The 12,911-nt window shown below is 46.0% G+C and overlaps 2 protein-coding genes across 15 annotated transcripts in view; one reads left to right on the plus strand and one right to left on the minus strand.

Moving 5' to 3' along the window:
• pam (peptidylglycine alpha-amidating monooxygenase) overlaps window positions 1–5,786 on the minus strand; it is a 25,680-nt gene extending 19,894 nt beyond the window's left edge. For 5 of the 11 annotated variants that reach the window (XR_013659267.1, XM_078955625.1, XM_078955624.1 and 2 more), the window contains exons 1-2: window positions 5,610–5,786; window positions 1,895–1,979 (exon numbers count right to left, since the gene is read on the minus strand). Coding sequence is in view for 10 of the 11 variants with exons in the window: in XM_078955625.1 (XP_078811751.1) it covers window positions 1,895–1,979; window positions 5,610–5,694 (170 nt within the window). In the remaining variant the exon portion in view is untranslated. Of the gene's footprint in view, window positions 1–1,894; window positions 1,980–2,972; window positions 3,290–5,609 lie in introns of those variants that run through there. The other 6 variants (XM_078955631.1, XM_078955630.1, XM_078955629.1 and 3 more) reach the window with 4 other exon arrangements.
• pomk (protein O-mannose kinase) lies at window positions 3,257–9,065 on the plus strand. 4 transcript variants are annotated; one of them, XM_078955635.1, is made up of 4 exons: window positions 3,257–5,587; window positions 5,988–6,094; window positions 6,225–6,506; window positions 7,600–9,065. In XM_078955635.1, the coding sequence occupies exons 3-4, from the start codon at window positions 6,228–6,230 to the stop codon at window positions 8,368–8,370; spliced, it is 1,050 nt and encodes a 349-aa protein (XP_078811761.1). In that variant the 5' UTR covers window positions 3,257–5,587; window positions 5,988–6,094; window positions 6,225–6,227; the 3' UTR covers window positions 8,371–9,065. The 4 variants fall into 4 exon arrangements, with proteins under 4 accessions (XP_078811761.1, XP_004085118.1, XP_011491759.1 ...); XM_004085070.5 differs by having other exon boundaries at window positions 5,090–5,587; window positions 5,991–6,094; XM_011493457.4 differs by lacking the exon at window positions 5,988–6,094 and having other exon boundaries at window positions 5,386–5,587.
• The last annotated feature ends 3,846 nt before the right edge of the window (window positions 9,066–12,911 follow it).

Genomic DNA, 12,911 nt, shown 5'->3' on the forward strand with positions numbered 1-12,911 from the left:
CATATTCAGGAAATGGACCCAAATTGTAAATCAAATTGATTTGATTTAGTATTTTGATGGATGATGATGATTGAAGATCACTTTTAGAAAATTAAAAGTGATCTTTAAAAACTTTTTGAAACAATATTGTTTTAAAATCCAATCATATTGATTGGATTTTAAAACCAGGATAGTGGACCAGGATAGTGCTGCACGATATGAGGAAAACTCGCAGTGTGCGATATTAGTGATCAATATTGCGATGACGATATAAGTTGCGATGCATGAACAAATAGCGAAACAACAAAAAACATCATTTCCATTTCCCAGCAACAGTTTTATTTAAATAAGAGCTAACCCTCGTCTACATAGAAGAGCTCCATCCGATTGGTCAAATGCATAAATGGATTTATTTGATTGGTTAAATATTTCAAGCCACCATAAGATTGTTTTATCACATTTAAGTTTACCATTTATTTTGATTTTTGCCGTCTTTTACAATATGCATATTGCACAGCTTGATATTGCGATAACGATAAATTTGCTATTGATTGTGCAGGCCTAGACCAGGATAACAAACGACAAATCTGCAGTTTTTAAATTTCTTTTTAACAAGATAAAGTCAAAGGTGTCCCTAAAATGAATAACACCATATTTTGAACTTCTGCAGTTTAGAGATCCTCATAAAGGTTAAGGGATCAACTCTGCTTGACAGTTGATACTGAGGGAGAGGATGCGTTTCTCAGCGATGGCTGAAGCATCTCTCCTCCTGCTTTAGGGACTGATGAGGTCGGAGCAGCTCAGCTGCATCAGCATCCGGCTGCATCTCAACCTAAAACGATGCTTTAAGTCTAGACGCCATCTGAACCCGACGTTTACAATCCAGCAGAGGCGCTGAGAAACAAACAAACAAAAACAAGCAGACGAATAAAAAATGAAAAATAAATAACCGGATGCATTTGAACGCGGCCGTTTGTCGTCACGACAACAGAACCAAAGTGCAGCCGTGATGTCTCAGTGACAGAATAATCCAAACATCAAAGCGCTGTGTGTGAGTGCAAAAACTGAACAATCAGAACAGGAGAGAAAAGGAGGAGACACAGGAGTGGGATCGTGAGAGAAGATGCAGGACCAGCCCGATCTGCAGAGCAATTCTGGTTCAGAACAAAGGGTTTGTGTTCTAGTCAAACCAAAGCTTTCATCTCTGATTCAATGTCCCTAAAAAAGCAATAAAAGCCATCAGAGAGCAGAATTGTGAGCTGAATTTATCTATCTTTACATAATCACAAGTTAAGGCATTCTTCTTGTCAAGAAGAAGAAGCCCCTCCCTGCTTGTCCAGTGTGAACACCATGGGGTAAATGCGTCCGGTCTGAGCATGAGAGAGGCTGTTTCTGAATGTCTGACGTTTCCTCTCCATTCCAAGTCGATAAAAGCTGCGACGGACTTTGCGTAAGCCGTGACCCAAAGTCCATGGCGCGGCGGAACGTCACGGCTCAGAGCCACTCCTGCCACATGTCCGTTCATCTTATCGGCAAAACTCACACAACTGAGAGGTACGGGATGATATGATGGGACAAAATGAAGCCACTGTGTCAAAAGGTGCTGCACCGCCAAATTCAAGGGCCTAAAATTACATTAAAGTTTGGATGAGCTGACCGGCTGTGAGCCGCGATCCAGCGCCAGCCCCTGGCGAAGAAATCACCAAAAAAAACAAAGAGAATGAAAGACATACATTTTTGGATTTTAAAGATTAAAAAAGAAAACTGGTGAGAGGCTGAAGATTAAACCTGAATCCTGACTTCTGCTGTTAGTTCCCTAAGTTATATGGAATCAGTCTAGAACTTTTCTAGGTGACCTAGACCGGGACACAGGAGGGTTGGGAGGGGGTTCAGGAATGCAAAACAAACTACTGACCTTCTGGAGCTGGGACTTTCTGTGCAGTGTCCCTGGAGGACGAAGGCCATCAGCAGTCCCAAGAGGACAGAGGCTCCCATCATACCTGTTCAAGGGGGAAAAAACCAGATCCTGATCACAGGTGAGCTGGGGAGGCCGACGTGACTTCCTGAGAGCGGCAGAAGTCTGCGGCTGCACACACGTGAGGCGGCTCAGCGGAGCAGGTCCAGATGCAGCCTGGTGGATGTGGATGTGCTCCTGGAGCCTGAAGCTCGGCAGAACATGACTTGAGGACCTGAAACGCTGCTGCTGGTCTCACCTGACCTACCTAGGTAGGACCTACCTACCTGAACTCCAGGAGGATCTGGGAGGAAGGAAAACTGGGAGCATTTTAACAGGATGAAGCTTGTGCACAGCGTGATGCGGGAGGGTTCTGCTCCCCCTCTGAGGGTGAGAGGTCAATAATTCATTCAAGGCCTTTGAGGCTCGGAGTCTCAGACCCAAAATGCTCGACCCGCCAGTCCTGCTCCTCTTGTGGTCTTTTTTGGTGTCAGAATGGTCTTAGGTGGTCTTTTTATTCCAGAGACTGTTTCATTGTTGAAGAACTTGAATGAGAAGAAACTGTAGAAGCTCAGAGGTTCTGCCTGCAGCGAAACCTGATCTCTGGAGAGTCCAAACGCTCTTCTCCTGTGTTTTGGATATACTTCTCCTGCAGCAGGGCCACATCTGCAGCAGACAGTAGGTTTACATCTGCAGCAGGTCCACATCTGCAGCAGACAGTAGGTTTACATCTGCAGCAGCAGGGAGTTCAACTTCGTTTATGACCGGAAGTCGTCCGCAGCCACAGACCTTCCGATCCCCGGGGACCCGAAAGGCTGACAGCGAGGCTCAGTGAGGATCGATGGGGACCGAAGGCAGAGCGGTTCTCACGATCCGCTTCTCGGTGACTCATCGCTGTGGGGGGTGGGAGTGGGAGGGGGGACCGAGCCGGAGCCGAACCAACCACCACACCACAGAACACACAACAAACCGGACCGGAACAAATACGATCAGCAGGGATAACCCGGGAAAAGAAAGCGGTACCCGCGCTGCAACACACCTGAGCCGTACCTGAGGAGGAAGAGGAGGAGAGGATCAGGATGCGGAGCTGTTGTGTGACGTAGCTCCCCAAGGTTAGCTAGCGTTTAGCTCCTCGGTTTGTCGTTTCCGCGATTTCTTGACAGATAATTAAACAGAACCGTGCAACCGGAAACGAACAAGAGCTCGCGCCTCTTTGTAAACCAGTTCGAGGACCAACGTCCCACAGGCACGTTCAAACTGATACCTGTCTGCGCACACGTCCACTCTGCCTGTGACGTCGGTCTGTTGAAAACAGCAGTGACGCCAGCACTTCCTGTTTTCAGAATAAAAGCAGCTTCCGCTGCGGCAGCTAGTGCTAGCTAGCATCGTTAGCATTTCACAGTTACAATGGTTCGATTATCTGTAATAAATAAAAAAAATACAATACACTCAGTCGGATCGGAACCCACTCACATGCAAAACGTCTGAAACTTTCTGTGGAAATTTAGTTAACTGACAGTTTTCATCTTATTTGCTGTTTGTTGACAGTTTTCCTCTTATTTTCTGCTTTTTTTTGTAACCAGAAAAACAACCTAAAAATGTAGTCTTTAGTAAGCATGACCGATTTCAATGTTTAAATCCAAATTTAATTTAAAGCACGAGTTCTGAATAATTGGATTGGATAAAGGACTCTAATCTGGAATGATTCATGACAACTGTTTTGAAAATGTATATGATCCAGGAAAATGTTAAAATTTTGTATTTTCATATATCTTTGTTTCATTGTAGACCATGACATTTTCAGACATTTTAAATGAGTAAAGTAAATAAATAAATCAGCCTATGTCCACAATGCACCTCTTTATCTATAAATTGGGAATGTGAAGTTTAATTCTCATAAATGTTACAGTGTGATTTGTCAAAAATCAAAATTCACACTGAAATGAACTGTTACTATGTTTTGGGGAATGTTTCGTTACTCGTTTCTTTCACCGAAAAACAAAAAAAAAGTAGCAATAGTGTTAAAATAAAGAATAGATGGATTTGAAAACTGACTTCAAAGAGGTCCCAGTTCTGCAAGAGAAATGTCCTCTTCGCTTAAGCCCCTAACCCTGAATTTTTTTCCAGATGTTTTACCACATGTTTATGCTTTCAAGTAGATGCTAAACTAAGGTAATTTTGGAGCAGAAATATGCATCAATAGGTGTCAAGGGGGTTAAGAACATAGCGACTCAAAAGGGAAAAAACAATAAAGAGACTTGTGTTTATTTGGCAGCAACACAGAAAATCAAATCTACAGGCAAAAGAGAAGGTTTTGTAAAATATCTACACATGTGAAAGGGATATAAAAATGTATACTTTTTTCACATTGTCATCTGGGTTTTTCTGGTTGAGTCATTGCTTCATCACCAAAGGTTCCCTCTAAACCAATCAGCTCACAGCAGCGTAAGTCACCTGCTTCCTCTTTATCTAGCAATGTTGGTGTGCGAGGAAGCTGATAACCAAATCGCTGACCTCGCATGACCATTTTAACTCTCCCAACTCCTCTGAGATGAGAAGTCAGAAATGTGGTTGAGAAACCTCACATGACATGCAGTCTTTACACAACAGCTGAATAAACCACATCTGCTCTGGAGGTGAAACGTGTTTTATAGAGGAGACGTCCTCACAACTGCAGCCGTTGTCCAGGAAACGCAGAGATGAACTGAAGGATCGCAGCTTCATCACAATGTTTCAGCAAAGAGCAGGAAAAAACAAATTCTTCATGTTCTTAGTCAAATCAAACCGTCTCTGTATCACAAGAGAGCAAACGAGGAGAACACCATCTGTGGAGCTTTTTGAGCTCCTGCATGAACAACAGTCACAGTCCATCTGAGGAAACGCCGAAGCTCTTCATCATATTTGATGGTTTCTCCACTCGTGTTTTATGTTGTTTCTACCGGAACAAACCGTGGAGTGGCCGTTTTTGTGGACATACACAAATGTTTCCTTAATACCAAACCATCTTTTTTCATTTGTTACCATCATGGAAAAGAAAACTGCTATAAATTTCATGTGTCATTTACAGTTTATGGATAATCCCTAATTTGTAACTGCTTCTTGTCATGTCTATAGGTTATATCCCCTTTTTATCTTATATTATGCATTTACTTGGCCTACTGTGAATTCTCTTATTGACCCTTTAGCATTGCTATGTTTTCTGTTCCGTCTGTTCCGACTCTCATTTGTTGATTTTACACCTTTGCCACAACTGTTGTAAACGTTATCATTTCTCGTGGACACTGAGGTTCTTTGATGTCCCAGAGGTTCCTGATGTTCTGCCTTCAGACTAAAAGCAGGGCACAGGCTGCCCCTGGTCCGGGTGGTGCAGGTGGATGAAGCCAATGAGTTATATCGCTCATTGGATGAAGCCTTTCTTCTACCACCAGCCCAGCAGGGGGCGCTGCAGCCTCGAAGAAACCCGCGCGCGTCCAGCGCCATAGCAGAAAAGAAGCTGCTCGTGAGCGCGCGCGCCGAGGGGGGCAGATATGCCAGAAACACGCGCGTACGTGGAGCTTTCCGGATCATGAGAGACCCAGGAGAAAAACTCACGTTGGATCGGGAGTGCGAGCACACTGAAGAGGAGAAGAGCGGGAGGAGACTGTTGACATGGCGGTGAGTGACGTCACTGCGTTACCTGGCGACGGCGTATTTATGTCCGTCGATGTTGTGCGGTGAAAGCGCGTGTCGTTCCGCGGAGCCGCAGGGAGCCATCCATCCATCCATCCATCCACCCCTCTGTCATCTGCGCAGACGCAGACTCGCTGCCGACCGCCACTGCGGTAGAATGATGCAGTCTGCTTCTGCAGGTCACATCTGGTCCTGGATCAGCTGCACGGTCCGCTTCACCCGCAGAACAGCTCTCAATGGTTCTGATAGAAACCCTCAGCATTCTTGTGGGTGTTTGAGTCAGCAGGTTGAGGCTGGTTCTGGTGGTTCTGATGTGTTCGTGTTGGACCACTACGAATGCCGGACCTAATCTTTCTGTCTGCTGACTGCTGTTGTTCCTCTAAAGCAGTGACCTCTTCTGCTGGGAGCTGCAGCCCCGAGGGGGCGGAGCTTCCACGTGTTGCCATCACATCTGCAGAGAGACATCACGTGCACGTGTTCACAAGAACCTCAGTAAGAGAGCAGAGTCTGCTGAGCAGTAATCCCTTCCAAGAGTAGAGTAATAGATGACAGCAGCCAATCATTGGTCAGAATTAAGCCTCCGTTCTCTGGTTTCCACTTACTTTTGTTTTTGTGTCTGCAGAGGATGCCGGGCCGTCTGTCGGGCCAGCGCAGCAGAACCTCCCTTAGTCTGGCTGGACTCATGACCTGCCTTGCTGCCTTGCTCGTCAGCACTGGGGTGATTTACCTGTATGTGGACTCCCTGCAGGGCGCGGCCGAGCAGGCCGGTTACCCTCAGACCGCCTGCAGACCAGGACACTTTAAAATCTCCAGCATGAAGAGCTGCGCAGCCTGGCTGCAGTGTGCCCAGGTGCGTGCAGACGTCCGGCAGCTGAAGCTGATCGGCCAAGGAGCCGTGAAGAAGGTGAGATCACAGGTGAAACATCTGTAACGACTCAGAAACATCAGGTTTTTTTGTCCTTTCTGCAAAACAAAAGGAAATAAACATTTTTACAGATGACCCCTGACTGTATGTGAGATCTGGACTGAGTGGCCCTTCCTCCTGGCATTCCAAACAGGAAGTACCTGCGGGTTCCAAGAAGCCAAAATCCCACAGACTTCTATAGAGGAGTAAACATCTGTTAATCTGTCATTCTATTGGTCAGAAGAACCGTCCTGGATCTGATAAACTGACCAGCTAAATAATACATTGACCAATCAGATCACTCACTAAAAGTAGGCCGTCTCATCTTCATTATTCGAAACGTTTGATTGACCGATTTCATTTAGGCTACTTTCAATTGGTAGGGGTGTGGCCTTCCGACAAACTCACTCCTGATTGGATGGAGTGGTTGCCATAGAAATGTTGACTCAGACTAGACTGCTTACCGACATCGTCCGGCTCCAACGTGGCGGCGTCCGTATCGTTAAACAATGTGGTCTGAATTGACCTCTTCTGGTTGGAACCAGAAGGAAACCATTTTCCACTCACTCATTCCAGTTCTCATATACAGTCAATGCTAATGTCACAATCAGTCTTTTCCATATAAATCTCTTTTTTGTTTCAGTTTAAAAAATTCTTAGTTTGAACGTTTCTTTGATGTTTCCTTTTCTGACCAGCTTTCGTGCATCACGAAAAAACGTTCACTTTATATTTAAGAGGCAAAGTCTGTCTCAGATTTCCTACTTGGTGCACTATATACCTAGAAATTTCCCAGAAGTCTCTGCGAAACACCAGTGTGCCTCAGTCCGAACTAAATTGGCAAATATAGCCCACAATGCATTGCGTTTGAACGATTTTTCATACGAAGAAAAATATTTTTAGTAAACCATCAGTACTGGATTTATAAATAGTCTTTATAAACTGCATATATTGGTTAGGTTTTAATTCAGGAAGTAAATTACGTCATATTTAACGTTAAAAAACAATAGTGTCAGATTTGCAGCAGGATCTTTCCCTTTTTCCTGGAAGTTGGTTTCCGAATCGTTCTCCCCTGAATGTGCTCGTCTCTCCTCAGGTGTATCTAGCAGAGTGGAGTGGCCACAAGGTGGCGCTGTGCAGACTGGCCTCTCAGGATTACCTGGAAGACTTCCTGCATGGACTGAGCATGCTCCAGGCCCTGCAGGACACAGCAGTGGTGCAGCTGGTGGGCTTTTGTGCGGAGGACCACACCTTCGTGACGGAGTACCACCCTCACGGCTCCCTGCTGAACCTGGAGGGGGTTTTTGCTCAGGAGCAGTTCCGGTTCCACGACACGTGGCAGATCCGTCTGAGGCTGGCGCTGGACTACGTGTCCATCCTGCACTTCCTCCATAACAGCCCCGCGGGCCGGCGAGTCATGTGCGACTCCAACAGCCTGGAGAAGACTCTCTCTCAGTTTCTGCTGACCAGCGACTTCCGGCTGGTGGTCAACGACCTGGACGCGCTGCCCAGGGTGGAGGTGGGCGGAGGCCTGCTGGTGAAGTGCGGACACCACGAGCTCACTGGAGACTTTGTGGCTCCAGAGCAGCTGTGGCCCTTCAGGAACACCGGGAAAACGTTTTCCGATGAGCTCATGCCCGGGTATGACGAGAAGACCGACATCTGGAAGGTTCCGGACGTGACCCGCTTCATCATGGGGGCGGTACGAGGAGGAGACCTGGTCCACTTCCACCTCTTTCAGGTCCACGATGAGTGCAAGAGAGAGGACCCCAAGCTTCGGCCTTCGGCTCTCGACGTGTTAAGGGTGTACAGGTCTGTGTACAGCACCATGGTGCGAGACGCTCTGAAGTCCAGAGACGCGCTCTGAGGCGGCGCCGCTCCACACAGACTCAGACCAGGAACATGAGGAGCAACAAGAACCCGGTTTGAGCTCCTCCTATTAAAAACGTACCTCTTGTGTGACGCAGACTTCTCCGGACTCTGAAGTTGGAAAGTTTTATTTCTAAACTGCATTCCTGGATCCATCTACTACCCGAAGAAGTTCTCGATCCTGTTTGTACCAACAGCAAATGTCTGATCCTCATTGGATTTCTACAGTCGTCAGATAATCCGGTGTCTTTTTTTTTTTTCCAGAGTAACACGTTGAGTTCTCGTGTCCGGCGCGCGTCCACGAGTCTTCGATTCTATCGGTTTCACATCGGCCCATGTGTAAACCGAACGCAGGGAACTGGCGATGTGGCGTATCCATGGCAACCGCTGTAAGGTCTTGGCGGAGCAGCGATGCGTTGACACGCTGCTGCAGATCATTTAGATTGTTCAGTTCATTGAGCTCAGAAACGGTTTGAAACTCGCGACTTTTACAGTGATCTGCCAAACAAACATTAAAACAAACAGACTGGAACTTTCCAACGAAGTCATTTCTGATTTTCAGCTGATTATTGTTCGTCGACTCCCAGTTATCTGACTTTAGCGGGCATGTAAACAGGCTCAATGGAAGAACCCTAAATGGTCTCTAAAGTTTTAAACTGATGAATGTAATAAATAAAATCTGTGGGGAAAAAAGCCAGAGGAAGTCAGTCATTGCTTTGGAGTTGTTTAACAGAATTACTAGTCATTCTAAAGCGGATGGTGCTCCCGCTGGATGTTTGTTCAGAGCGTCTGTCTCCGTCGTGGAGGCCTGTGCTCGACATGGATCAAATCATAGACGTTTCAGCTCCGTCCACACAGCTTCTACAGGGTTGAGGACCGGTCTATTTTGTTCTTTTCAGTGTTTTCAGCTGCCTCTGTTTTGGGTCGTTATCCAGCAAGAAGACCCGTGCCGTAAGACGGAAACCAGGATTTCTTCCTTTTGTACCAGAACACGCAGACCGACAGACCTGTGAAGCATCAGAGTCTGAAATGCTGGAGTCCAGGAGACAATTGTCCACGTTTGGAGCTCTCGGAGGATGTTTCCGGACACACCCCATCGTTCCGTTGGTACCATCAACACTGTTGACTGTATAGGAGAACTGGACTGAGTGACCCCCTCCTCCTTTGAGTTCCAAAAGGGGAGTAACCTCTGGCTACAAAAAGCTCAAATCCCATAGACGTCTATTGAGAAATAAACAGCTCATACTCCGTTATTCTATTGGTCAGAAGAACCATTGTGGCTCTGATACATTTTTTAATAATAATCCTCATTTGTTCATATTTTTTCTGTAGTGCAAGCTATGAACTGACCATTAACAGAATGTGTTCTCACTTAGAACATTCAAAAGGTGTGACAGATTTTGTCTAGCCTGCTTTCAAGTAGTAGGGGTGTGGACTTCCAACAAGCCCACTCCTGATTGGCGAGAGTGGTTATCAGAGAAGCGATGACCCGGACCAACTCGGACCAATCACTGCTTACTGAGGATTTCCGGTTCCAACACGGCAATGTCCGTATTATGAGACGTCCGCTGAATTCGTTTGGTTGGAGCCTGTCATTTTCTATGGGTGACGTCACACTCACTCGGTCCAGTTCTCATTTACAGTCTATGATCGACACACTCACACAAACACTGTACAGGCAATCTCTGATGTTAGCCAGAAGACTCCACAAACACAAAGCCTGACATGAGACAGGCATGATGATCAGAGCTTGTTCTGCTAAATATGTCAGATTCGTCATCCTTCTGTTTCTGAACTTCACCCAAAACTAAGAGGCTTCAGATGCTGCAGTTCCTCAAATGACCACAAGATGGCAGATATTGTTTCGTTCTCACTGCCAGCCAGACTGTAACCAGCAGCACCTTAGCTGATCTGAAGACCAACGAGAAGCGATCACAGCACTGTGCTCTCCATGCAAACCAAATGACAAAGTAACAGAGAGCAGACGGCCAGAGGATTTGGTGAAGGCTGCAGAGAAGATCAACCAGGATGAAGATAGAGGAACCAGTGTCTGTCTTTGCAGCCAGCGGGTCGTTTAGCTATGGTTCAGAGGACAACACCTGATGAGGGTCCAAGGTCAAAAACCCACAGAACCATAACTCTTCTGACCCGCTGATGAGGATCACGAGGCTTTTCTTCTGCATGTGGATCACACCTGAGCTGGAGGACTCAGTTCTGCTGAATTAACATAATCAATCCTTCATTTGACCAAAGCCTGAGTTCCCAAAAGGAAAGGCGGAATCACACAACGCAACGCAACACAAACACACACACACGTGTGTTAACCCTAACCCTCCACATTAACAATTTAAAATGATGAGGATAATCTGCTCTAGTCCCGTTTCCTGTTTGATCTAATGAAAATATTTCTACACAAACCTGGACTTCTGTGAAACATCAGAAAATTGGGAACTACTCTTTCTTTTACAGTCTGTTCAGAGGGAAAAGTGGGCAAAGCTCTGGAAATGACAAAAGACGTTCAAGAGGGTGAAGAGGCCCCCACATCCTCCTTCTTATTTGTGTTCTTTGAGTGTTTTCCTTTTAATGACGACCCAAGTGTTCACGTGACCCACTCATGCTAATTGGGTCAGGCTGCTCAACAAATCCCTCAAAGGTGTTTAAAATGCTGCCGTCTCACTGCTTTCCTTGTGTTTTGATTGAACCTGGTGTTGGCCTCCATGCAGCCCAAACCCTTGGTCTCCCTGAGCATCTGCCTCTGCGACTGAGGAGGTGAAAAGGCTGCCTGGTTTTCTCTGCACCTGCTCTGGACTCCACAAACATCAGTCTAATGAAAACTTTGGACCTCTGGCTGAAGCAGAATTTCCCATTTTTAATCTGACCTTGGCTGCTTTCGTTGTGCTAAAGCTTTTGCATTTTGCTTAAAACTTGCTGTGTGAACTTGAGGTGTTGCCTCATAAATGTGCAGAAATGCGTTCTGCTGTTCTCCATGAGAACACTTTGCCGCAAACATTCATCAAAGCGTTCCCTTTATTAATGCTGACTGGGGTGACATGTGGGGTCAGAGTTTGTGAGGATATTTCTTTTAGTGATTGATTGGTGGGCTGCATGGTGGTGCAGTGGTTGGCACTCGTGACTCTCAGACAGAAGGCCCTGGGTGGAATCCTGGCCAGGTCCCTGCTGTGTGGAGTTTGCATTTTCTCCCTGTGCATGTGTGGGTTTTCTCCAGGAACTCTGGTTTCCTCCCAGACCAGGAAGTTCCAGGCCACACACACACCTAAAGACAGTTTAGAGTAATAAATGAAGCATGCTCCTGGACTGTGGGAGTGTCAGGATTAGTTTTTTTTTATTGCATTAGTTCTGCTTCCTGTTTTAATTTAAAGGTTTCCTGCATGTCGTAGTGTTGACTTTTACTTCCCTAGTCCCAATCTCCTCTTATGGTTTTCGCCGTTGTCTCGTCAGTCCAGTTTGTATACATGTCTCTGCCTTCCTCTGTGCTGGTCCGCTTTTGTTTGAGTATTAAACCCTTTGTACTTGGAACTAGAGGGCTGCATTGGGATTGGGTCCCGCCGGGTCCCGCGGGACCCAACGCAAATCTCGCGGGATTGGGCGGTTTGAATTGTACTGCGGGCGGGAGCGGGCAGCAAAAAAAAAAAACTCTGCGGGATCAGTTTTGCCATGAATATCTCATGAATATATAATAGTGGACTACGTTAGGCTGTGCGGCTGTTGGAGTCTTATGTACTGAAGCTCCGTGAAGGCACCAGGTAGAGACGCCCAATGGCCACTGTCACCTATTGTTGGGGGTGTGCAGCGCCCCGCCCCGCCTCTTAGAAATTGTGTTCTTTAAAGCCTGATACCGCGGTCGCGTATGGGCGGAGCTATCAGCTAAAGTTCTGGTCTGATCGCTGCATGGAGCGATGTGTGCATCAATGATGGTAGACACGAAGAATGTGGAGAGATCAGGTTTATTATTTTAAAGAGTTCTGCTTGATAATCATGTTTCCATGTACTGGTGTCAAGCCAGCCCTCTCTCGTCGAACGGCTGTCAAGTGAGCCCTCTCTCGAAAACGGTGTGCCGCTTTTTTACATACATTGCGGTAACTGCAAGAAAGCCTTCATTCGATTAAATGCAAAAAGTAAAAACTGTCATTATACTCATATGTATATATTTACACATAAGCCCCCCTCCCTGTATGTAACTATATATTTATATGTGTATATTTTAGTATATGTTTCAGGTGAATTATCAATTAGAGACGAAATTAAAACCATATGTTGAAGAGGATTTACTGTAATGTTGACTTATGTTTAGGAAAAAAACTCCTAGTTTCCACAGACTCATTTTACTTCTCACTTATAGTATCCCACCTGGTGAGGTCACAAAATAAGTTTCAGCAGGATCTGATGTGGAATTTCAAAATAAAACCCAATTGAAATCTGTTATTACAGCATTATCGCCAACTAATGACAATGGTGTAAATTGAAAACTCCTAGTTTCCACAGATCCATTTCACTTCTCACTCATAGTATCCCACCTGG

This window comes from Oryzias latipes, chromosome 12, assembly GCF_053564925.1.
Source record: "Oryzias latipes strain Hd-rR chromosome 12, Olatipes_Hd-rR_3.1".
NCBI lineage: Eukaryota > Metazoa > Chordata > Actinopteri > Beloniformes > Adrianichthyidae > Oryzias > Oryzias latipes.

Bases quoted from the DNA above. Each gene is read 5' to 3' on its own strand.
- pomk (XM_020700464.3), top strand. From the start codon at position 5,939: ATGCCGGACCTAATCTTTCTGTCTGCTGACTGCTGTTGTTCCTCTAAA. The intron at 6,095-6,224 runs GTAAGAGAGCAG...TTGTGTCTGCAG, and splicing joins ACGTGTTCACAAGAACCTCA to AGGATGCCGGGCCGTCTGTC. The intron at 6,507-7,599 runs GTGAGATCACAG...GTCTCTCCTCAG, and splicing joins GCCAAGGAGCCGTGAAGAAG to GTGTATCTAGCAGAGTGGAG.